Below are 26,241 nucleotides of genomic sequence, written 5' to 3'. Positions count from 1 at the left end.
TTCACATTTTTAGCATAAGGACAATATACTTGTTGTTATGCATCATGTATCTCTGATCCTGCCTCAGAGTTGGACTATATAACCAGCGTTAGAGCCTGGGCATCAGTCATCCACTGACCATCTCTGCTGACTGGCCAAAACCTTCCTTCTAAAACTTTGTCTTATGCATAAGGTGGAAGTACTGTTCTAAATCAGGTTGTGCGTCTGTGCATCTGGGCAATGTGTACAGTAAATAAACAAAACATACTTTTTTGGTGAACCTGTAGGTTCTCCAAAGACACTAAAAAAAGACAAAAAAAGACAGAGAATAACTTCACTTTGCCACATACCAAATTCCATGATATACTTTTGGCACGGCTTATGCAAAACTTTATTGTTGGGGCGTACACTGGGCCAATGCCAGTATAAAAGTCATGTCCCGAAGTTACAAATCTACCTTTGATCTCAAGAAGCACACATTCAAGTAGTAGCTCCTGAAACTTTGTGTGCATGTGTGCTCTTTGTTAAATATCACATTGCTATCATCAAGGTCACTGAAAGTATGCGAGAGAGCACCAAATTATGAAACAGGGTTGATTTAATTATGCGGCATAATGCAGCATATTTGTTTACAGTATTACTTTTATCTTTTTCATTTGTAAACGTATAACATGGTACACTGCCTGGCCAAACAATTCACCTCATTCGTACCATTCTAGCAATCAAAATGCAGAAATAAGCAACTGATAGATGACCAGTCAGGCTTTGCACAGTCACTTTCACTGCGAGCCAACACAGATAGTCCGCAAATACCATCTGTTGCATAATCTGAAGATTGTAGATTTATATGGCATATGGAGTAGATATATATATATATTTTTAAATATGTGTTTTCTCCTAGGGGGGGCACATCTGCTATTAGTGGGCCTCTGGGGGGGAGAACTGTTGTTTTCCACTCTACCTCACATTCTCTCTGTGCCCTTTAAGGAACATGGGCAGTGGACTACTGATGGTGACCCCCTGGCCCTTCCCTCCACTCCACTCCCTGCAATGACACTGATTTTGACACCCTGGCCTTTCTCACCATTTCCTCCAGCAACAATGATGGTGATGCCTTGACCCTTCCCTCTGCTCCCTGTGGCATGCTGACATCAACTTTATTGACACATTCCTTGGACTGCCACATTCTATAGTATGCCAACAAAGGACTCCTAAATTGCCCCTCTTGTCCTCCCTTCACCATCCTGACTGTAAAGGCATAATCTTTTCCCCATCCAAGGCTCAATCTGCTTCAGAAAGTGGGACTCAAATTCTAGTGCGATTCAGAGTTCCCGTAAGACTTAGCAGCTATCTTTGGCGCAGTAATACACATATTGCGCCAAAACCTTGCTTGGCTTCGAGACTCCAGCCCAGAAATACCTCCAATTCCCGAGCTCCGATTTACCTTCTCTAGGCTCCCCATCCTTCGCTCTCCTTTTGGAACATCCGGCTTCCTCGTCAGACTGGTTTCCAATGAGATCTGCAAGACAAAGAAAGAGTCTTACTTCAAGTGCTATTTCAATAAGAAGGACTCCTCACCCCTAACTCTAGGTAGTGCATTGAAACTAGAAATAACTATACTTGGCTTCCTTTCTTCATAGGTTTCTGGTAACTTAAAAAAATCAACCTTGGAATAGGCTAGGGAAAAAGAGAATTAAAAACGGTATAAACCTCAACTTATTGATAAGAAGGATTACTCTTTGGTGCAGAGACCACACTTTTGTTTTAAGTGGACACTCAGGGTTGACTAAACCCAGAAACCAAAAACAGGATTTGGACTTTTAAGACAAAGACAGAGACACCTATGATTTGATAGAAAAAGGTGTATGCACAAAGGGAGCGCCAATAGAAAGTCAAACGGAATGCAGAAATGTAATCAAAGGATTGAATTAGTGACTATTGTCCCAAAAAGAAAAAGTAGAAAATCAAAATCCAACAGAGTGAAGTCTGGGGGCCTTGAAAAAGGTGACAATCAAGAATAAATATCCTTGGCACTTCTTCCCAATAATCTTAGATCAAGTCAGAAGCTAAACAATCAACACCCACCACCTGCTAAAATATTGAATAATAATGAAAGCATAATATGACCGCCACAGAAGCAAGGCACCTCAACATTCAGTCCGGGACCAAGTCAGTACAAGGATCTGGGCCTAAAGCCTAAACGTCTGAGCATCCCCAGCCCACTCGGGGTGAAAATTGCAAAAATAGCCAGAAACCGGTCCTTGGATGCTTGATTCCGTCTGGGAAAGACATGGCTTGGTAGTTCGGACTGGACTGTTCCCATGAGGCACAGGGTCAGAGCTGAATTGCATATAGCCAGTGTCTAACCCAGGGTGGTGTGGAGTGCAAAAAAACGATGGATTTAGGCCCAGATCCTAGTACTGGGGTGAATGTATGACATTGTTCTACATTCTGTCCATCAACTGTGTTTTTTGCAATCAATTTTTACGATTGTATTTTAACCACTGAAGAACAAACAAAGGGTCGAGTGGACCTGACTGACATGCCCCTGCCTGATGCTCAGGGTGAATTGTATGTAGATGGATCTTGTTTTAGGACACCCGATGGCACCACGGCTGCAGCTTATGCTATTACTACACTGCATACAATTGTGGAGAAAGTATGGAGAGTTAGTTCAAAATTTGCTGACTGCTTTAACGTTACCAAAGCGAGTGGCTATTGTCAAGTGTAGTGCGTACCAGAAATTAGTAGATGATGTTAATTATCAGATTCCTGATGAGGATGTACATTTTAAAATGGTCCAACATGAGTCAGCTACAGCAGAAATGACAGCTGAAAAATTACCTTCTGATTTGAAAGAAATAATAAACACAGAAGTAAGAGAGTTCACAGAGAAATATGTCAGATTAATAAACCATGCAGGACACGTCTTATTCAAATTAGAACTAGATGGCATGTGTTCAAGAACACCATCAGTTGCAGAAATGTTACTAATAATTGGAGATAAGCTGAGTAAAGGATTTATGATGGAATGGATTGGAAATTATGTAACTTTCTGATCACAGGTTCACAGAAACTAAATGAAAAGAATAGAACAATGCAGGAGTGTAGCAGTATAACGTCTCTAGGTTATCCTTTGGTAGTGAATCCAGTCAATATATTTTTTTGACATTCTATGTGCTGAAGAATTGCTTAATGTTATAGATTTTTGTCAAGTTCATGTCACAGTGCTATTGCATGAGAATAGTCAGGAGTACTGTCAAAAAGAAGATGAATGTCTGGGACACATAGTTAAAAAAGAGCTAGAAAGGTGTCACCAGAGAGAGTGGAAATAATTCACCAGATGAATCCACCTCAAAGTCAGAAAGAAGTCAGGATGTTTTTTTGGGGATGGCTGCTGTAGTGAGTGGTTACCAAACCTTTCCTTAGTGACTAAGCTTTTACTGAGGCTGACACACAAGGATGTGTCTGATCCGCTTCCAATTGCACAAAAACATTCCTAGAGTTGAAAGAAAAAAAGTGTTGCACCCGGCACCAGGAGTGCAAGTTTATTGAGAAGAAAATACACCAATTTGCAGTGAGAGGGAGGGCTGCGCTCTCTGTGTCTGTTCAAAAACATGAATGTGTTCAAAGGTCTGTGATATATTTCCGAAAGACCCTTGACCCCAACGTCACAAAAAATGCCCAGCTGACTTAATTTAGTAGCTATGGTAAATATCAGTCACAAAAGGAGTGAGAAAATAATGATAAAATGTCTAATTGCTGAAAAGGTTCCTTCCTTTGTAAAGTTGTTTTGGGAAAATACTGTGACCAAGAAATGTCTGAATTCAAATGTATTGAGCTTACAGACAACAAATGAAATTGTAATGAAACTGAACCTGAATGTCTAGGTGTCATGAATCTATGCATGAAGCCAAGGTTAGACTTTAAGGATGAACGTCTGATGGAGTCCAACAATGTCCATTTTGTAGATTACCCATGTTTGAAACAAAACAATGACAGATTAGGAGCAGCACATGCTGTGCTCCCTATACATTATGTTGTCAAAGCTTCATGGCTTTCAGTAGTTATCTCAGCCCAAAATTCAAAATCGATTGCCCTTACCATAACAGGCAGTATAACTGCTCAAATGGGAGTCATTATTGTCATGGGAGAGACAAATGCTAATTCAGTGGTACAATAATATATCCTGTTAGCATACACATTCAATGGAATTTTCACAGGTGAATCTGAAAAAGACAACTGTATGTTAGCAGATGTGTTATTGCAAAAACTGATGCCCATGTATAGATTGCCAGTTTCTCTGAAATCAGATCATAATGAAGTCACAAAGATGATGTGTGCAGAACCACAGATTGGATTGTAGCTATCTGCCTGAAGTTTCAAGCACAATGAAGGCAGACAAAGACAGCACATAGTTACACTTTGCAAAAGACTCTTTCAGAATCACTGAAGTGGCTTGAATATGTACATGCAAATGCACTTGTGAAAAACACTGATGAAAAGACAAGCCATTGCTGTGAAGGTCTGACTGATGTGGAGCGAGCAGTTTCTCACCAGATTGCAGCGGCTACGCAAGATCTGCATAATGGTTGGTGCCAAAACATTGATCTGAGAGACTCTTTGATAAGGAAAGGCCCCTGATAAAACAGCTCCTCTTCAAGAAAAGATGCCAGCAGTGGTCAAAAGCCAACAGAAGAGGGTCCGTCAGGCTGTAAGAGAACACACTTGGGGCCCGATGTAGGTGGCCATTACCGGTCGGTAACGGCCGAATTCGGCCGTTACTGACCGGTAAATGGGTCATTGAGATGTAGGGGACCATTTTTACAGAATTGGTAAATTTACCGAATCAGTGAATTTACCGAATCTGTAAAATACCGAATCGGTAATTTTACCGATTCGGTAAATCTCACATGTAGGTGGCACTGCAAACAGTGCCACAGCCCTTTAGGAGTCGGTATTTTACCACCCAATCCAATTGGGTGATAAAATACCGAATCCAGGTGTGCATGCACATCTGTGCATGCACACCTGTGCCATGTGACACACAGACATGCCCTTAGGGCATGTCTGTGTGCCACATGGCACACATGCCTGTAATTGGGGTGCCAGAGGGTGTCAAAGTGACACCCCCTGCACCCTTGCTGGAATCGGTATTTACCAAATCGGTAAATACCGATTCGGTATTGCCCATTGATTCCTATGGGCTTCAAGGCCCATAGGAATCAATGGGCATTACCGAATTGGTATTTACAGAATCGGTAAATACCGAATCTAAACGATTCGGTATTTACCGATTCTGAAATACCTACATCCTCCCCCTCTATTTTACCACTTCTTAAATACCGAATCGGTAAAATTCGGTATTTAAGAAGTGGTAAATAAGAATTACCTACATCTAGCCCATAGTCTGAAGCAGCACTAAAGCAAACTGCACTCGAAAAGCAAAAAGGGAAAACTGACTCAGATGAAAGCGGTGTGAGGGGTGAATGAGTCAGGTGCAGCCTCTGAAGGAAAAATACGCGCTTTGGGCCTACGAGTGGAGGTAGAAAAAAGCTGTCTGAAAGGGTGTTCAAAAGGTCTGCAGTGTTCCCTTGAAAAATCCTTTGCACCCATAGCTGAAATGTCTGAAACTGATCAAAGTGAAAATAAAAGTGAAAGGCTTGGATTGAAAACGTGCAAAGGAATGATGGTGCTCTGTCAAGAGTGTCTCAGAACCTGAGTGGTCAAATTGCATGGAAAAAGTGCAGAATGCCACATTGAATGAACTGTGTAATGCGAGGCTTGAACTGTATGAGCCACCCTGACGATAAGCTGATAACAAAGAGTCAAGAAATGCTGAAATCAATAACGGAACTGTCAAGAGCCGAAGAGGAAATAAACATTGAATGGAAAGAATAAGAAGATATGTGGATGCAGAAAATTGCTGATACTATCTGAGTGTACATTACTTTGCTCTGCCCAGGGTTGGAAATAGAAACTGAACTTTTCACCAGCTGGCCCAAAAATATTTCTTGAAAAAAAGCAATCTACTTAACATCGCTGCTTAAGAGTTTCCCCTGCTGTGCTGGACAGCAAATGAAAACGGGTGTGGTCTTGACAACCTCAACTCGTCATGAGCACCTGAGAGGTATATGCCATGACGAGCTGAGCTCGTCATGAGCATGGATTGCTTTTTCCTTTATTGACTATGTATCGAATTCAGAGTAACATTTTAGAAAGAACATTTATGAACTGAGTTGGTAAAAATCAGAAGAGACTATACAGTGAGAGACATTGTTGACTTCGATATTGTGAATGCCTATCCTGGAAGAAGATTGTCTGGATGTTCAACACGCTAAGAAGAAAAAAATCAAATTTAAATGGACTTTTATTTTTTGGACAGGAAGTTTATTTAGTGTTATGAGTATTTGTGCAATTGCTTGGTTCCTACAGTTGAAATTTCCTATGCATACACTTGTACGCTCCACACCTACACCGCCTGAACATTATACTCTTTCACTGTTAGATGAGAAACATAGGTTTTTTTACCAGAACAATTCATTTATTCCAATGTTGCATTATACGCATAGTATTGCTAATATTTCTGATGGTTGGGTTTGTGGATTGTTGCCTGCACACCAGGAAAAAGGGTGAACGTCTCTCATACCACTCCCATTCTCCCACAATGGCTCTTGCACGGCTTTGCTTGGAGTCTTGTGGAAAGCACATGCTAATAGGAGTTTTAGCTTTGATATAGGAGGGCCTAATAAAGAGCTAAATATAGCATGTTATCCAGATGATTATGGAAATCCACAGTCAAAAGGATCAGATTTGGAATTGGAGGAATATGGTGGTCATGGTGATTATATCACTAAGTATGTTAATTTGTTCTCTTTTATGCTTTCTGTGTTCATGAAGTTTTATGTATCTGGAATATATATCTTTTAATATTTAATTAGACAAATATGTTTAGCAAATGCTAAAAGGAGGGACTCTTAAACGGTAAACAATGTATTCTGATAACTTAGCCTCCGCTTTCAGCCATTTTGTCTACCAGCCCCCATTTTGTGTTTCTGTGGGGACCTTTTGCAAAGTCAGAAGTTACATGTTCACTGAAAGCTGGTTGTGCTAATAATACTTATGTGCCAGAGTAGAGGCCCTGCCTTGCACAATGGCCCCTAGCACGCAGATGTTCCTATCGACAAGCCCACCAATGTCTGTACCCACCCCTGTCTATCTATGAAAGTGACGTGGGAGGGAGTTATCAGGATTCAACAGTTCAGCATGTAAGCATTATATAACAATGACAAAAGGGTTGTGTAAGCATTACGTAACAAGGACAAAGGGGTTTAGTGCGTGTCTTACTGTACCAAATGTGTATAAATACCAGGTTTGAAACCATGCTAGTCAGTTCCCTCTCAGACACCTGCAGTGTCTGCATGACGGAGCCTGCTCATGACATGTAATGAACTTGTATTTTGTTCCACTCCAGTGTTGATCCTCATTTTGTGAACCCGTAGACTAAGGGTGTCCCTGCACCAGTGAGACAGACAAAAATCTCACTTCTACAGAGGCCAAGATTGTTGGGAGGGTTATTTTGGAGAGACTCACCACATGGGAAAATGAGAGGGTGATTCTTACTGATTTACAGTATGGGCTCAGATCTGATAGGGGATCAATAAAACAGAATCTCAACTTACATCTTTTGATTTTGAAATACACCCGGGTGAAGGGGAGAACCATTCATATGGCCTTCATCTCGGTCTTTGATAAAGTCAACAGGGAAAAGCTTTGGGCCGAGTTCTGGTCCATGCGGGTAGACGAGGCACTAGTGGGATTTATAAGAGCCCACCATACCAACCTCACAGGAGTAGTTGGATATGGTTCTAAATGGTGAATAATTCAGGCTTTTGCTTTGAAAAGGGTTGTCCGGCAGGGTTGCATCCTTGCACCATTCTTATTTGGTATATCAATCGAATGGAGGGTGTTGTAACCAATGGAGGGGCAGATGTCCCAGGGTCGGCAGAAGACAAATTCCGGTTCTTTTGTACGCTGACAATGCTATCTTAATTGCCCGGACTACCTGGAGTCAGCTTTTAGACTCTTTCTTACTTTTATGCCTCACTTAGACCTTTCTACTAACTTCACAAAGTCTGTTTTTGTAGTACTAGGCCCACAAATACTAAAACGTGCAGTCTTTTCGCACAGGGCCAGATCTTATCTAGGGTTGAAGAGTTCTCCTATTTGGGGTTTCTCCTGAATTCCCCTTTAGCTGGACACCTTTAGTTGAGAAAAAGGGGAGAATTTTGCAAAGAACCATTTCAGGAGTGCATGACTTTGCTGGACAACGTTGGTCACAAACCACCTGATCTTATGTTAAAAATATATAAGGTCAAGTGTATTCCGAAGTCAACCTTTGCTGTGAAATTTGTGAGTATGCCAAAATTGACCAAATACAAGTGGTTGAGAATACCCCTGCTGAGATCATCCATGAGGAACTGGGGATGGCCTTCATTTTTGATCTCATTCCTATTTGAAGACTTCTTTTGTGGTGTTCTGTCTGGTCAAAAGAAGTATAGCATTTGAATGTATGTTGATACTCTGTATACGATTACTTCTCATGATTTTAGTGTGATGTTTTTACTTAGCATAAACCATTACTTTGCAAGTTTTAACTGCGCATGTATTTATAACGCAAATGGTTAGAAATGTACTACACTACCCTAAACTACTCAAACACCACTACACTACCCTAAACGCTAAAACACTAACCCCTACACGACCTTCCCCCTTCCACCTGCCTGGACCCTACACTCTAACACTACACTTCACAACCCCCTGACACTACCCTAAACCCTAAAACACTAACCTACACTACATAAACTCCACACCACTACCCTTAACCCGAATTCACAATAAAATCTCAACCACCCCTCACACACTACACTACCCTACACTACTCAAACACCACTACACTAACCTAAACCCTAATACACTAACCCCTACACGACCTTCCCCCGTATCCCTGCCTGGACCCTACACTCTAACACTACACTCCACCACTTCCAACACTACCCTAACCCCTAAAACACTACCCAACACTACAAAAACTTCACACCACTACCCTAAACCCTAATTCACTACCCCCTGTACATCCCTCCCCCTACCCACAGTCCTGTCCCTACTCCCAAACACTACCCTTCTCGACCCCCGTCACTACCCTAAACCCAAATTACACTACACAAACACAACCCTTAAAATACACTGCCCCACTTACCTATCTCCCCTGGTGGTCCCTCTCTTCACCTTCACTCTTGGATCCACTCTTCTCCTTCTTCAAGCGTCTTAAGAGCAGCACGTCGTTGCTTGGAAATGGAAGCGCCTCCTTTTCGAAACAACGATGTGGATAGTCTGCAAAGTATTTCACTTTGGGAAGTAACGGTAATTGCATAGTAACAGCATGCTAAGTAAAAGCATGCGTACTAAAAGTTCCTGCGAACTAAAAAATGTGCAGTAATAGTAATATGTAGAAATGCCCGCAAAGTAATGGTAGATTAGCATAGCATTTAAATAGACAAATACTACAGGACAGTCTGTCACTAGACAAAGCAGATTATATCCCTTGGATCTCGTACATGAAGAAATCTTTCGTGGGATTGGGATGAGCACACATCTTTTATGATCCTGTGGTTATCACAACGAAGGACCTAGTCGGGGTTAAACATTCCTTTGTGTAGAGGGTGATCACAGAAATGGAGAGTTCTGCTTTAACCAAACAGTCGTTTTGTGGTTATGTTATGGTTAAATCTGTCCCCAGCATGGAGCCATACCTCCTTTTGGAAAAGCCTAGTTATCAGTGGTGTCTCTTAACATTTCTGAGACTGAATATTTTCCACCAACTTTTAATCCTAAAGGGGGTTTTGTTTTCTCAATCTAACCTGCCTCCATGTACTTGTGACAATTTCCACCAGTACTTCCAAGCACATAGTACTTTTATGTCCAAAATTCTCCACCCTCTTACACAAATATTTAAGGTCTATATTGTTTGCATGTGGTTTTAACCAGATCAGACCCACTTACCTATACTTACAGCTTTTGGCTACTTCCAAACTGTGTTTTTGTGTCTCCCATTTTTAATCTGGGGTTTTAAGCTCGACTCAATAGTCATTTCGTTTTTTTGTCTGAGGAATGCTTTGTTATTCTCAATTTTTTTTTAGAACTGTTTTTAACCCTTTCTAGGATGATGACGGAACCGCTCCGTCATCAGCTGTGGTGGCGCTGTGCTGATGACGGAGCGGTTCCGTCATGGCCCGGCCGCCGCACCTGCGCGGCGCTGTTTCCGCACCTGCGGTGGGTGTTCTATTGAGCAGGCAGGGCCATGACGGAACCGCTCCGTCATGAGCACAGCCCAACCGCGGCTGATGAAGGAGCGGTTCCGTCACCAACATGCGGCCGCCACGCGGCCGCCCCGCCCCCTTAGCGCTGCGGCGGAATAGCCGCCGCAGTGATGCGGTTAAAAATATGACTGTTTTTTGTTTTATGGACTGATGAATTGTATTATTTATTCATTATTGCTTGTTTATGATGAATACCTTTTTTATTTTGTATAAATTTCTATGAAAATCGAATAAAAGTTGATTTAATTATTGACATCATTGCATCACTAATGACATCCCCGCCACGCTACAACAAAAATAAAATGCATAAACAATACACCATTTTAGACAGCAGTCTGTCCACACAAATTAGAACATGCACATATATTTCTGCAAAGAAATGTCCGTATGGACACAGGTTTTCTACCAATGTTTACTACATGGAGGTTTTACCAACGACTAATTTGTTATCAAATAAATAATTTACCTAAAAAAGGCTACTCAATATAACTATTGGCTTGGTAAGAGAATTTACCAAAGACACCTTTAACAAAACAAAAGTATATACTCGACATTTTAAAAATAATTCTTAGTATATGTAAAAAAACATATAATAATGTACTATCCTCCCTCATTCTACTGAATACAACTGTAGGTGAGTCCCACAACTAACTACAAAGTGGTTTGACATTCTACAGATATTCTATTATAGGGGCCTACAGTACAGCATCTCCACCAATGAAAAACTACCTGCCTGAGTAAATACTTCACATTTGAAATAACAGTCGCACCACTATCATGGATAATGTTCACCCGCTACAATACACGCTGTGTCCAATTCGCAAAATGATTTACATGTAGTAAAGATACGAGTGCGGGATCTCCGCATTCATGGCAGAATCTACACACTTGTGGCGGAATCACCACCAGGCGCACTGAAGAGAGAGTGCTATACGGAGATTTTGCCTCGCGAGCAGAGATTCCACCACCAGAGCAGCGACTTTGCACTCGAACCTTTACTACACGTAAGGCCTGTGTGAATCGGGCCCTTTAACAATCCTGTGGGCCCTATTTATCAAAGGGGTTGTGTCACTTTTGCACCACACAACATGACTTTACGTTCCCACACAACACCAATGTATTTGGACGCACTCCCAGATAAACGATTACCGGTAGACCCAGGTAAGCATGAAAATGCTGTGCCTTCCCAGGAATGGAGTAATGAGGAGAAATATCTTTATTTCTCCTCATTTTTTCTCTTTCTTGTGTGCTGCATTCTGCTGGACACATAGAAAGAAGAAAATGGCTCAGGGGATTCTGTTTATGCAGAAAGGTACCTCTTCCATTCACAAACAATCCTGCATGCAACACAGGCACCCTTGCACCATGATGCAAGGGTGCCTAACGTCAAAGGGTACCTGCGTTGGCGCTAGGCAGTTCATTGTGCGCTAGAGCTGGGAAAAGGCAGCAATGCGCGGTTTTCTGATAAATACGGTGCATTCCGGCCCATTTCCCTGTAGCAAGGTGACTTGCTGTGCTGCACTGCACTTCTTGTTAAAATGGCCTACACTACAGGCAGCCCCATATACTTGGTAATTCACTACCATTGTTCTCTTTTGAATTGATAACTTTAATGACTGCAGTGGACACACTTCTACACAAATGTGAGTATGACCTCTAAGCTGAGGAAGAGAGTCATCAACCTTCATAAGAAGCAAAGTCTAAAAATCCAAGTCACCCCCCCCCCAGGGCCGGCTTTAGCACTGTTGGCGCCAGTTGCCACAATCACTTTTGGCGCCGCCACATCCCATGACCGCCTCCTTGGATTCTTTCACTACCACCTGAAAAATTGCTCCTCATCTCTCACATCATAAGATATTGCTAAACACAACGCCTCCCTGAGGTCACAGCGCTCGTCTCCACAGGTCAGCGCCCCGTGGGGCCGCACTAGTCGCACTGCCCGAAAGTCGGCCCTGCACCCCCCAGCGGGCTCTATGCACAATAGACCGTACTCCTCCAGTTGCCACACTATTCTAAAAACATGTATGTGAGTCTTGATCTTTCTGTAGCATAATTAAAACATTTACCTGGCCCCATCCCTGGAGAGAGTACACTGACCACCACAGCCAGGGGATGGACCTGTAAGAAAGGAGCAGAAACAACATGGTAAGTGTCAACGGGGTCAGTACCTGGGGAAACAACCTTTACAACGCACTACCATTACAACCAAACGTTTACAACGCAACATCCATTACATTGCATGCCATTACAACGCAACCATTACAACGCATACCACTACAACGCATGTCATTACAACGCATACTATTACAACGCATACTATTACAACGCATACTATTACAACGCATACTATTACAACGCATACTATTACAACGCATACTATTACAACGCATACTATTACAACGCATACTATTACAACGCATACTATTACAACGCATACTATTACAACGCATACTATTACAACGCATATCATTACAACGCATATCATTACAACGCAAAGTACCCTTACACTATCCAACACTTACCCTACTGTTGCACCCCCTGGAGTTAGAATAGTAATTATTACCCCAACACTATCCAACACTTACCCTACTGTTGCACCCCCTGGAGTTAGAATAGTAATTTTTACCCCTACACTATCCAACACTTTCTCTACTGTTGCACCTCCTGGAGTTAGAATAGTAATTTTTACCCCTACACTATCCAACACTTACCATACATGCAATGTAATGTTATGAGTTGTAATGGTATGCGTTGTAAAGGTAGTTTTAAAAAATGTGTTGTAATGAATGCGTTGTAAAGGTGGTTTTAAAAAATGCGTTGTAATGGAATGCGTTGTAACGGATGTTGCGTTGTAAAGGTATGCGTTGTAACGTCATAAATCCCAGTACCTGGGTTTAAAAGCAGTGAAGCTTCCAGTAAATAGAGAGGGGACTTGTAATCCCGTTTCCCTCGGGATCGGGTAACTCAGTCGAATCCCACACGCTTTCCTTCCATCTGGGCTCCTGCACCCTATGCTTGGGAGTGGTACCTCCAGAAAAATGAACTGTCATGGTGCCCTAGGCGACCACCACTCTCAGCTCCCCGGCCAACTCATTCAACAGGATGTAGTCTATGGGCATCTGGGAACTAACAATCACCTTCCTCAGTGTCTCCCCCAGCTCCTCCCACCCACCCTCCATTGTCCGTGTGCCTCCCCCAGCTCGTCCCGCCCTCCAGTGTCCGTGTGCCTCCCCCAGCTCCTCCCACCCCCCTCCATTGTCCGTGTGCCTCCCCAGCTCGTCCCGCCCTCCAGTGTCCGTGTGCCTCCCCCAGCTCGTCCCGCCCTCCATTGTCCGTGTGCCTCCCCCAGCTCGTCCCGCCCTCCATTGTCCGTGTGCCTCCCCCAGCTCGTCCCGCCCTCCATTGTCCGTGTGCCTCCCCCAGCTCGTCCCGGCCTCCAGTGTCCGTGTGCCTCCCCCAGCTCGTCCCGCCCTCCATTGTCTGTGTGCCTCCCCCAGCTCGTCCCGCCCTCCATTGTCCGTGTGCCTCCCCCAGCTCGTCCTGCCCGCCAGTGTCCGTGTGCCTCCCCCAGCTCGTCCCGCCCTCCATTGTCCGTGTGCCTCCCCAGCTCGTCCCGCCCTCCAGTGTCCGTGTGCCTCCCCCAGCTCGTCCTGCCCTCCAGTGTCCGTGTGCCTCCCCCAGCTCGTCCCGCCCTCCAGTGTCCGTGTGCCTCCCCCAGCTCGTCCCGCCCTCCAGTGTGCGTGTGCCTCCCCCAGCTCGTCCCGCCCTCCAGTGTGCGTGTGCCTCCCCCAGCTCGTCCCGCTCTCCATTGTCCGTGTGCCTCCCCCAGCTCGTCCCGCCCTCCAGTGTCCATGTGCCTCCCCCAGCTCGTCCCACCTTCCATTGTCCGTGTGCCTCCCCAGCTCGTCCTGCCCTCCAGTGTCTGTGTGCCTCCCCCAGCTCGTCCCACCCTCCAGTGTCCTTGTGTTCCCCCAGCTCCTCCCACCCCCCTCCATTGTCCGTGTGCCTCCCCCAGCTCGACCCGCCCTCCATTGTCCGTGTGCCTCCCCCAGCTCATCCCGCCCTCCAGTGTCCGTGTGCCTCCCCCAGCTCGTCCCACCCTCCAGTGTCCATGTGCCTCCCCCAGCTCGTCCCGCCCTCCAGTGTCCGTGTGCCTCCCCCAGCTCGTCCCGCCCTCCAGTGTCCGTGTGCCTCCCCCAGCTCTTCCTGCCCTCCAGTGTCCATGTGCCTCCCCCAGCTCGTCCCGCCCTCCTGTGTCCATGTGCCTCCCCCAGCTCGTCCCGCCCTCCAGTGTCCGTGTGTCTCCCCCAGCTCGTCCCGCCCTCCAGTGTCCATGTGCCTCCCCCAGCTCGTCCCGCCCTCCAGTGTCCGTGTGCCTCCCCCAGCTCGCCCCGCCCTCCAGTGTCCGTGTGCCTCCCCCAGCTCGTCCCGCCCTCCATTGTCCGTGTGCCTCCTCCAGCTCGTCCCTCCCTCCAGTGTCTGTGTGCCTCCCCCAGCTCGTCCCGCACTCCAGTGTCCTTGTGCTCCCCCAGCTCGTCCCGCCCTCCATTGTCCGTGTGCCTCCCCCAGCTCGTCCCGCCCTCCATTGTCCGTGTGCCTCTCCCAGCTCGTCCCGCCCTCCAGTGTCCGTGTGCCTCCCCCAGCTCGTCCCGCCCTCCAGTGTCCGTGTGTCTCCCCCAGCTCGTCCCGCCCTCCATTTTCCGTGTGCCTCCCCCAGCTCGTCCCGCCCTCCAGTGTCCGTGTGCCTCGCCCAGCTCGTCCCACCCTCCATTGTCCTTGTGCTCCCCCAGCTCCTCCTCCCACCCTCCATTGTCTTTGTGCCTCCCCAGCTCGTCCCGCCCTCCATTGTCCTTGTGCTCCCCCAGCTCCTCCTCCCACCCTCCAGTGTCCATGTGTCTCCCCCAGCTCGTCCCGCCCTCCAGTGTCCTTGTGCTCCCCCAGCTTGTCCCACCCTCCATTGTCCGTGTGCCTCCCCCAGCTCGTCCCGCCCTCCATTGTCCGTGTGCCTCTCCCAGCTAGTCCCGCCCTCCAGTGTACGTGTGCCTCTCCCAGCTTGTCCCGCCCTCCATTATCCGTGTGCCTCCCCCAGCTCGTCCCGCCCTCCATTGTCCTTGTGCTCCCCCAGCTCGTCCCGCCCTCCATTGTCCGTGTGCCTCCCCCAGCTCGCCCCGCCCTCCATTGTCCGTGTGCCTCCCCCAGCTCGTCCTGCCCTCCAGTGTCCGTGTGCCTCCCCCAGCTCGTCCCGCCCTCTAATGTCCGTGTGCCTCCCCCAGCTCGTCCCGCCCTCCAGTGTCAGTGTGCCTCCCCCAGCTCATCCCGCCCTTCAGTGTCAGTGTGCCTCCCCCAGCTCGTCCCGCCCTCCATTGTCCGTGTGCCTCCCCCAGCTCGTCCCGCCCACCAGTGTCTGTGTGCCTCCCGCAGCTCGTCCCGCCCTCCAATGTCCGTGTGCCTCCCCCAGCTCGTCCCATTCTCCAGTGTCCTTGTGCTCCCCCAGCTCGTCCCGCCCTCCAGTGTCCGTGTGCCTCTCCCAGCTTGTCCCTCCCTCCAGTGTCCGTGTGCCTCCCCCAGCTCGTCCCGCCCTTCATTGTCCATGTGCCTCCCCCAGCTCGTCCCACCTTCCATTGTCCGTGTGCCTCCCCAGCTCGTCCCGCCCTCCAGTGTCCGTGTGCCTCCCCCAGCTCGTCCCGCCCTTCATTGTCCATGTGCCTCCCCCAGCTCGTCCCACCTTCCATTGTCCGTGTGCCTCCCCAGCTCGTCCCGCCCTCCAGTGTCTGTGTGCCTCCCCCAGCTCGTCCCACCCTCCAGTGTCCTTGTGCTCCCCCAGCTCCTCCCACCCCCCCTCCATTGTCCGTGTGCCTCCCCCAGCTCGACCCGCCCTCCATTGTCCGTGTGCCTCCCCCAGCTCGTCCCGCCCTCCAGTGTCCGTGTGCCTCCCCCAGCTCGTCCCACCCTCCAGTGTCCGTGTGCCTCCCCCAGCTCGTCCCACCCTCCATTGTCCATCTGCCTCCCCCAGCTCGTCCCGCCCTCCAGTGTCCGTGTGCCTCCCCCAGCTCGTTCCGCCCTCCAGTGTCCGTGTGCCTACCCCAGCTCTTCCCGCCCTCCAGTGTCCGTGTGCCTCCCCCAGCTCGTCCCACCCTCCATTGTCCGTGTGCCTCCCCCAGCTCGTCCCGCCCTCCAGTGTCCGTGTGCCTCCCCCAGCTCGTCCCGCCCTCCAGTGTCCATGTGCCTCCCCCAGCTCGTCCCACCCTCCAGTGTCCTTGTGCTCCTCCAGCTCGTCCCGCCCTCCATTGTCCGTGTGCCTCCCCAGCTCGTCCCGCCCTCCATTGTCCTTGTGCTCCCCCAGCTCGTCCCGCCCTCCATTGTCCGTGTGCCTCCTCCAGCTCGTCCCTCCCTCCAGTGTCTGTGTGCCTCCCCCAGCTCGTCCCGCCCTCCAGTGTCCTTGTGCTCCCCCAGCTCGTCCCGCCCTCCATTGTCCGTGTGCCTCTCCCAGCTCGTCCCGCCCTCCAGTGTACGTGTGCCTCTCCCAGCTTGTCCCGCCCTCCATTGTCCGTGTGCCTCCCCCAGCTCGTCCCGCCCTCCAGTGTACGTGTGCCTCTCCCAGCTTGTCCCGCCCTCCATTGTCCGTGTGCCTCCCCCAGCTCGTCCCGCCCTCCAGTGTCCATGTGCCTCCCCCAGCTCGTCCCACCCTCCAGTGTCCTTGTGCTCCCCCAGCTCGTCCCGCCCTCCATTGTCCGTGTGCCTCCCCAGCTCGTCCCGCCCTCCAGTGTCCGTGTGCCTCCCCCAGCTCGTCCCGCCCTCCATTGTCCGTGTGCCTTCCCCAGCTCGTCCCGCCCTCCAGTGTCCATGTGCCTCCCCAGCTCGTCCCGTCCTCCAGTGTCCGTGTGCCTCCCCCAGCTCGTCCCACCCTCCAGTGTCCTTGTGCTCGCCCAGCTCGTCCCGCCCTCCATTGTCCGTGTGCCCCCCCAGCTCGTCCCGCCCTCCATTGTCCGTGTGCCTCTCCCAGCTCGTCCCACCCTCCATTGTCCTTGTGCTCCCCCAGCTCGTCCCGCCCTCCATTGTCCGTGTGCCTCCTCCAGCTCGTCCCTCCCTCCAGTGTCTGTGTGCCTCCCCCAGCTCGTCCCGCCCTCCAGTGTCCTTGTGCTCCCCCAGCTCGTCCCGCCCTCCATTGTCCGTGTGCCTCTCCCAGCTCGTCCCGCCCTCCAGTGTACGTGTGCCTCTCCCAGCTTGTCCCGCCCTCCAGTGTCCGTGTGCCTCCCCCAGCTCGTCCCGCCCTCCAGTGTACGTGTGCTCCCCCAGCTCGTCCCGCCCTCCAGTGTCCGTGTGCCTCCCCCAGCTCGTCCCGCCCTCCATTGTCCGTGTGCCTCCCCCAGCTCGTCCCGCCCTCCAGTGTCCGTGTGCCTCCCCCAACTCGTCCCGCCCTCCAGTGTCCGTGTGCCTCCCCCAGCTTGTCGTGCCCTCCAGTGTCCGTGTGCCTCCCCCAGCTCGTCCCGCCCTCCAGTGTCCGGGTGCCTCCCCCAGCTCGTCCCGCCCTCCAGTGTCCGTGTGCCTCCCCCAGCTCGTCCCGCCCTCCAGTGTCCGGGTGCCTCCCCCAGCTCGTCCCGCCCTCCAGTGTCCGTGTGCCTCCCCCAGCTCGTCCCGCCCTCCATTGTCCGTGTGCCTCCCCCAGCTCGTCCCGCCCTCCAGTGTCCGTGTGCCTCCCCCAGCTCGTCCCGCCCTCCATTGTCCGTGTGCCTCCCCCAGCTCGTCCCGCCCTCCAGTGTCCGTGTGCCTCCCCCAATTCGTCCCGCCCTCCAGTGTCCGTGTGCCTCCCCCAGCTCGTCCCGCCCTCCAGTGTCCGTGTGCCTCCCCCAGCTCGTCCCGCTCTCCATTGTCCTTGTGCCTCCCCCAGCTCGTCCCGCCCTCCATTGTCAGTGTGCCTCCCCCAGCATGTCCCGCCCTCCAGTGTCCGTGTGCCTCCCCCAGCTCGTCCCGCCCTCCAGTGTCCGTGTGCCTCCCCCAACTCTTCCCGCCCTCCATTGTCCGTGTGCCTCCCCCAGCTCGTCCCGCCCTCCAGTGTCCATGTGCCTCCCCCAGCTCGTCCCGCCCTCCAGTGTCCGTGTGCCTCCCCCAGCTCGTCCCGCCCTCCAGTGTCCGTGTCCCTCCCCCAGCTCGTTCCGCCATCCATTGTCTGTGTGCCTCCCCAGCTCGTCCCACCATCCATTGTCTGTGTGCCTCCCCAGCTCGTCCCGCCCTCCAGTATCCGTGTGCTCCCCCAGCTCCTCCTCCCACCCTCCATTGCCCAGCAGCAGTTTCTTTACGAGGACAGGGGAGCGTGGTCCCCTGCCAGCATAGTGTTAAATATGAAATGATTTCATTGCCATTTTAGTTTTACCCACTCGCCACAGCCGGCAGCCTGCCTACGAACAAAGAGGGTGCATGAGGGGCGCTTGCCCCCCTGAGGACGCTCATGACCATCACCACGCAGCGTCTTCGATCCCTCGTTCACCCCTCTTTTAAACCTCACGTCAACGCGTCTCCCTTCTACTGTGAGTGTCCAGCAGAGCATTGAAGTAGGTCTGTGAGAGTGACGGGGCGGGGTCAATTATGACCTAATGGGGCAATTATTCAGCTTGGTTCAGGTGCACAGACCAAGGAGTCATTGGCCTTGGATGCTGCCAGGGTCGGAATGGGAGATTGGGCCAGTACTGAGGCCGCCCCGCTGTGAGGCAGTGTGTGTGACCCCCAGTGCCTCGTCTGTAGTAAACCCAGCTGCCAGGAACACCTCATACAAACCACTGTTTGTAGCCATAGAAAGGTGTGTATTCCACCCAGCCTGCTCGGCCCAGTCTCGTGCAAGGAACGTGCGAGTCCTTTGCCCTCTCCGAACTCATCACGTGCTTGGGCCTGAGCATCCTTTAGAAGTGCGGGGGACAGGGGTCGAGGTGGAATAAAGCAGTTGTGTTGCCCCTGTCGTTATGGTTTATTGGGCATTTATCAGCCCCGGTGGCTTCAATGCCTTTGAGGTGGCCTCTGGGGGGGGGGGGTTTCAAGCAGCCCAGGGGGTCGATGTGGGACGGCCCCAGAAGAGAACAGTTTTTTAACAGAATGTACAATTTATTATTTATTTATTTATTTATTTATTTCTGGTATTTGTAAAGCGCGACACTCATCCCATGGGATATCACGGCGCTGTAAATCAAAAGGAGACTGCTGAGGACTGTGCTGGGGAATTAGTTTTTAGGAAAGAGGTGAGTTTTTAATTTTTGGCGGAAGTGAAGGTAGTTTATGGTATGTCTGAGATCTACAGGTAACTCATTCCACCTTTTGGCAGCCAAGTATGAGAAGGCGCGTCCGCCTGTCCTTGCCTTGTAAACACGCTTAGATTTAGCCAGGGCTAGGTGATTCGATCTTAGGTTCCTGTTGGGGATATAGAACTCAATTTTTCCTTGGAGAATGGTGGGGCCCGTTTTATGAAGGGCTCTGTGCGCGTGACAGAGTAGTTTGAAAGTGGCCCTCTGGCGCATCGGTAGCCAGTGAAGTTTTTTGAGGCATGCGGATGCCGAGTCTCGCCTGCCTTTGTTACATACCAATTTAGCCGCCTGGTTTTGTAGGACCTGTAGGCGGGAGAACAGTTGTTCGTTCATCCCTTCGAACAGGGCATTGCCATAATCCAGGCGGCTGACTAGGAGGGCTTGAGTGACTGTACGTCGACAGTCCAGAGGTATCCAAGAGAAAAATTTTGCCAGAAGTTTGAACCCTAAAGGTTATACAAGCCAGCGATGCAGTCTTATGTACATTTTACTCGTTTGACCTCACCTGGTGTAGTACATGCACCTCTCTGAGAGCAATGGGCGTTGCGCACCTGACTTTAAACACTCTGCTGTGCCCTCCAAGTTCTATACTTCCTAGAGGCCTGTCGTGGTTTCTACCCAGCTGTCTGTGACATCTGTGCCGCAGCGACTGAGACTCCAAGAAACGAGAGAAAAATGCCCCAAATTCAGATTGTGATGCAAGTATGTTTGGTAAGTACTGTGTCCTCGCACAAGCACATAGTGTCACTAACTCGCTTCGGTTCAGGGTGGGTATGGGTTTTGGGGTGTCAAGGGGTAATTTTAGGGTTCAGGGCGGGTATGGGTTTTAGGGTGATAATTGTAGGGTTCATGGTGGATATGGGTTTTGGGGTACTAGGGGGTAATTTTAGGGTTCTGGGTGGGTATGGTTTTCGGAGTACAAGGGGGGGGCATTTTAGGGTTTAGGGCGGGATGGGTTTTGGGGTGCCAGGGGGACAATTTTAGGGGTCAGGAATGTATGAGTTTTAAGGGGCCAGGGGGTAATTTTAGGGTTCACGTGTGCTCTAATTGTTGACCAGTTTCAAAGTCAGAATTCACCACTTTTTTTTCTCAGCTTGGTCTGAGCATTACCCGATCCTGGTTGTCTGCCATTTTAGCCTCGCCCCTATTGATTAACATTAGCCACGCCCCTTCATTTGCCAGGCTTGCTCCCCCCCCCCCCCCCCCCCCGGAAAAATGTCTACGGACGCCCATGAGAGGGTGTGTCCTCTGCTGCCGATTGGCAGCAACAGGACTGGAGTAGTCATGGCCACACCCTTCAAAATGCGCATGCCGCTTTGACCAGCGGACTTGCACCGGTGAAAGTGACATGCGCACTTTGAAGCTCTCCAACTAGATGTCCTAGACAGCTGGGTAGAAACCAAGGACAGGCCTATGTGGACGGAGCATGAGGCCAACTCGCTCCATCCAATCCTGGTGCTGCTCTCATTCTGGGTGGCAGCATGAGAGCAGCGTCTAGATTGGATAACGGGGTTCTTCAGTCCACAGTCTTCAGTAGTACAGCGAGGAGCATGCTGGGCCCGCAGGTAAGTACAATTTAATGTTATTTAATTAATATAAGTTGTGTAATGCATGTAGTTTAATTTGTGCTTATTTTATTTTGGAGGTAAGGATTGTTTTTATTTGGGCTTTTGAGGGAGGTTTTTTTTTGGGGGGGGGGGGGGGGGCACTTCCCTTGCCTCACCACTTTAATAGGTCACCAGCCGCTCCTGTGACACTCCCCAGGTGCTTTGCTAAGGTCTCCCGCAAGTCCCCGCTCCTCCACCCGCATCCTCCCCACCGTCTCTCCGGGGGGGAGGGGGGGGGGGGGAGTAGTGTTGCCTCCTAATTTTATTTTTTAATTTAAAAAAAACACATTAGCGCTGGCTGCGTCCTAGCACTTTTTAAAAAACATTCCACGCCATGCTTCGCAACAGCCCCACTGCGGTACGTGACCAGAAAAGCAGGCGCGGTGCGTCCATTGGGGCGTAGGGGCGAAGCCCCACTAAGCCCCATGGACCCACCACGTCGTCACTAGAAGCCAAACACAATTATTTAAAAAAATCGCGCTATCTGCCGGCCGGGAAACCGGGAGACACCCGACCTTCCCGGAGTGCGCAAGGGGGGGGGGGGGAGGATCGGGCTGCTGAAGCTGTGCAAGTGTATTTTTGGGCACAAACATGCCCGCGCATGCGCAGATCGTTTTCTTGTGAATTCCCCCTTAGAGGGAGGACCAGGGGGGCGGGCCGCAGCCCCCGGGGTTACACAGGGCGACTGGGCGAGGAGTCATGGTGCCCCCCCAGCCAATCCTGGCGCAGGATTGGCTGGTCACTACATAGCCCGGTTACATAACCCCTGACGGATAGCACGGCCGACTTTGGTGCTGGGAAACCAGGTTCGAGCCTCTTATCAAACCATATAAATGTATACATGACTTACTTTGGTGTTAAATAAATAGATATTTTAAAAAACAAATAAAAATGATGTTCCGACTAAGGTGTGAAATTGGTGTCGAATAAATACATGTTTTTAAAAACAATTAATATTAATCATGTATCATTGGTGCTGGAGTACAAGGTTCGAGACTGGTATTAAACACTGACAAGCTGTGTGCAAGTTATATGGTCATAACAATACATGAATGATGGATGCAGGATGGGTGGATGCATGAATGGATGCAGGATGAATGATGGGTGGAGGAATGGATGGGTGGATGCATGAATGAATGATGGATGGATGATGGATGAATGGATGGGTGGATGCAGGAATGGATGCAGGATGGATGATGGATGGGTGGATGGATGGGTGGGTGGATGGATGGATGCATGAATGATGGAGGCTGGATGGGTGGATGGATGGGTGCATGGATGAATGATGGATGCAGGATGGGTGGATGGATGGATGATGAATGAATGATGGGTGGATGAATGGATGGGTGGATGCAGGAATGGATGCAGGATGGATGATGGATGGATGATGGATGGGTGGATGAATGGATGGGTGGATGCAGGAATGGATGCAGGATGGATGATGGATGGGTGGATGGATGGGTGGATGGATGGATGCATGAATGAATGAATGAATGGAGGCTGGATGGGTGGATGAATGAATGATGGATGCTGGATGGGTGGATGGATGGGTGCATGAATGAATGATGGATGCAGGATGGATGGATGGATGGATGCATGAATGATGGATGGATGCTGGATGGGTGGATGGATGGGTGGATGAATGAATGATGGATGCAGGATGGATGGGTGGGTGGATGGATGGGTGCATGAATGAATGATGGATGCAGGATGGGTGGATGGATGGGTGGACACATGAATGGATGCAGGAATGGATGCAGGATGGATGATGGATGGGTGGATGGGTGGGTGGATGGATGGGTGGGTGGATGGATGGGTGGATGGATGCATGAATGAATGATGGATGGATGGATGCAGGATGGATGGGTGGATGCATGAATGATGGATGCAGGATGGATGGGTGGATGGATGGGTGGATGCATGAATGAATGATGGATGCAGGATGGATGAATGCATGAATGAATGAATGATGGATGGGATGGATGGGTGGATGCATGAATGAATGATGGATGCAGGATGGATGGATGGGTGAATGCATGAATGAATGATGGATGCTGGATGGATGCATGAATGAATGAATGATGGATGCAGGATGGATGCAGAATTGGTGGATGGATAGATGGGTGGATGCATGAATGATGTATGGATGGATGCAAGGTGGTTCGGGCTCGCTCGCTGCGGTGCAATATGCAAATTAGTTTACGCCTCACCACTTTCAAATGTCACCAGCCGCCCCTGCAGAAAAGACATTGCTAAAGCGAATAGCTCTTATAGGCCAGACCTGCTGCCTTTGCTAGTGCTTGTTTGTAGTTGGTTACGGGAGGGTATTGTTGAGGGGCGAGATGATGAGTGGGCGGGTGGGGTCTGATGCCAGCGGGTGTGGCTGGCAGGCCCCCCCCCATGACTCCTCCACCTCTGCGGGGAGAGGGGGGGGCAGTTGCTCCCCCCACCCGCCGCATAGCCCTTGGGGGGTAAGGGAGGATTGGGTTTGGGGGCGGGGGTCACCCTCGACCACACCCGCCCTGCCGGAGAGTTGACTGTTCTTGCAGCCGTGAGGGTCTCCAGCGCCTTGAGACCCGTACGGGGGAGGAGTGGCGCTTTACAAGACATCTGATTGACTCTCCCCCCCTCCCCAGACTTGCCGTGCAGTGCTGGCCGCTGCCGCGCCGGGAAGCAGCTGCTGCCCTTGAAAGCGCTACAGAAAAGAAACCACCCAGAAGGAAACAGCACCTCCGGGTCAAACAGTCCTTACATCATACATGCCAATAGACCCGATTCCGCCGGGAGACTACCGATTTTCCAAGCCAAACATGGCTTTCTTTTAGCCGTCTCCCGCCTGAAATTGCTTTTTCTACAATAAAAGTTAATGGGAAATTTTCATTCTCCCGATTTTTAATTTTAAATCTCCCCCTCCCCGCCCTAAAATGGTCGCATGTATGCTTAAATCAGCGCTGGGTTCATACCTCAGTAAGGTGCACAGTTCAAACAATTGTAACTTGATAACAAAAGCATGTCAGCAACACAAGCTTTGGCCCGCTGAGCTATCTACATGCAATACAAGTCCTAGAGCAGCGTGTTGGTGCTGTGCTTGGCAGCACTCACTGCCCCTCTGCGGAGCACCGTGAGACTGCGCGTCTCTGCAGCAGGTGCATTAACCGGCGGGGCTACCTTGCTGCTGTGGGAGGGTCACCTGGAGAGCAAGTACAGATCTCTGCAGCAGGTGCATTCACCAGCAGGGCTACCTTGCTGCTGTGGGAGGGTAGACCTGGTGAGCGCACATGGATCTCTAAAGCAGGTGCAGTATATAAGAACCTTTGCCATTGACATTGCCCCCCCCCCCCGTTATTCCCCGCAGATTTACACCCCGTGTCCGCGCAGTCGGATCTGGGGGCAGAGATGTTTGATTGAATGTATATGTTGGCAGGAGACTGGATCCCTGTAGCCCCCCCCTTGATTCTGAGCTCCCGTCACTTGGATACGGGTTTCAACTTTTGGCAGGGGGGGGGGAGTTTTTGAAGCAGTGCCCTCCCACCACCCACCCAATGGCCGAACACTTAAAGGTCCCAAAGGCGCGACCTATTGGCTATGCCAATGCTTGTTGTTTGGGAGGAGGGGGGTTGGGGCCGGGGTGGGGTTCGAATGTACCTCGTCGGTATTTCTTGACATGAGGCCCCTCCCCTCCCTAGGCCACGCCCCCTCCTGACGCTGATCTCGTCCTGCAGGTGGGCAGGGATGCTACGACTTCAGACAGGGTCCAGTCCCAGCCCCTCTGGTGACCCACACAGACCTCACAGCAAAGAACCCTCAACCCAACCAGAGACCCGACCCACGGAGCAGCGCTTTGGAGCCTGGCCAGGGTGATGAAGCGCTACACAGATGCAGTGACTCCCATTCTTCATCTGCACTTTGGTTCTGTGCGGTTTGTTTGGACTCCCAATATCCTCCCCCTCCCGCCCCGACCCCGAGCCGCCACCGGCCTCGCCATCCATCTTTGCTTGACTTCGCATCGACCTCTCTTTCATTCTTGTAACCCACAGCCTCAGCCTAGCATGCACCACCCACGAGGACTACAACCCCCAGAATGCACCGCGGCGTCGCTCATTAAACCCCAGGACTGGCAGAGGCGAGTCCCTCTCGCCATGAAACGTTACCGCATTAATACCAAGTGACGTCAGCGAGGCATGCACCACTCACGAGGACTACAACCCCCAGAATGCACCGCGGCGTCGCTCATTAAACCCCAGGACTGGCAGAGGCGAGTCCCTCTCGCCATGAAACGTTACCGCATTAATACCAAGTGACGTCAGCGAGGCATGCTCCTTACGGATGTCTCTCTTCTCGTGTCCTCTCCTCTGCCGGGGGTCCTCTATCTCGTGTCTCAGGCCAGAGCCGCAGCCCCCTTTTTATAGCTCCAAACTTACAACAAACCTAAGCTGCTGCCTCCGCTGATTGGCTGATGAGAGCGGGGCCGGTCTAAGACCCCTCATCCGATCCACTGAGGGGCTTTCACTTTCGGCCGCCCCGCCCTCGGGATCCCCCTCCATTTCATGGAAAGCCGCGGTTTACAGGAAAGCGAAACTAGAGGGATAAATAACAAGCACTGGCAAAGCCAATTGATCATAGGGATTTATTTATTTATTTATGCATTTTTATATAGCGTGGACTTTACCCGAAGGTGTCAGAGTGCTTCACAATAGAAACAGAACTGATACATAATGAGAAACATTACAAAAGAACAGATTACAAAAGCATACATTACGTTACATAAGGTAATAGTGACAATTGTGAGCAAACAAAATACATGAGGTAGTAAAAATTGTGAAAACCAAAAATACATGAGGTAGTAAAAGGTAATAGTGACAATTGTGAGCAAACAAAATACATGAGGTAGTAAAGGTAATAGTGACAATTGTGAGCAAACAAAATACATGAGGTAGTAAAAAGTGCACAGGAGGAAACAGTGACAAGTGTGCAGTTACAAGAGAA

At 50.1% G+C, this 26,241-nt stretch overlaps 1 protein-coding gene across 1 annotated transcript in view; it reads right to left on the bottom strand.

Moving 5' to 3' along the window:
- LOC144828299 (uncharacterized) overlaps positions 1–25,627 on the bottom strand; it is a 225,329-nt gene extending 199,702 nt beyond the window's left edge. The window contains exons 1-4 of the mRNA XM_078686382.1: positions 25,539–25,627; positions 12,425–12,476; positions 1,424–1,498; positions 248–280 (exon numbers count right to left, since the gene is read on the bottom strand). Coding sequence (XP_078542508.1) covers positions 248–280; positions 1,424–1,498; positions 12,425–12,434 — 118 coding nt within the window. The 5' untranslated portion in view covers positions 12,435–12,476; positions 25,539–25,627. The remainder of the gene's footprint in view (positions 1–247; positions 281–1,423; positions 1,499–12,424; positions 12,477–25,538) is intronic.
- Positions 25,628–26,241: the final 614 nt, after the last annotated feature.

Source organism: Lissotriton helveticus, chromosome 4_1 (assembly GCF_964261635.1).
Source record: "Lissotriton helveticus chromosome 4_1, aLisHel1.1, whole genome shotgun sequence".
Classification (NCBI taxonomy): Eukaryota; Metazoa; Chordata; class Amphibia; order Caudata; family Salamandridae; genus Lissotriton; species Lissotriton helveticus.
Note: the sequence above shows the minus strand (reverse complement) of the source record. Positions and strands in the feature narration are given on the sequence as shown.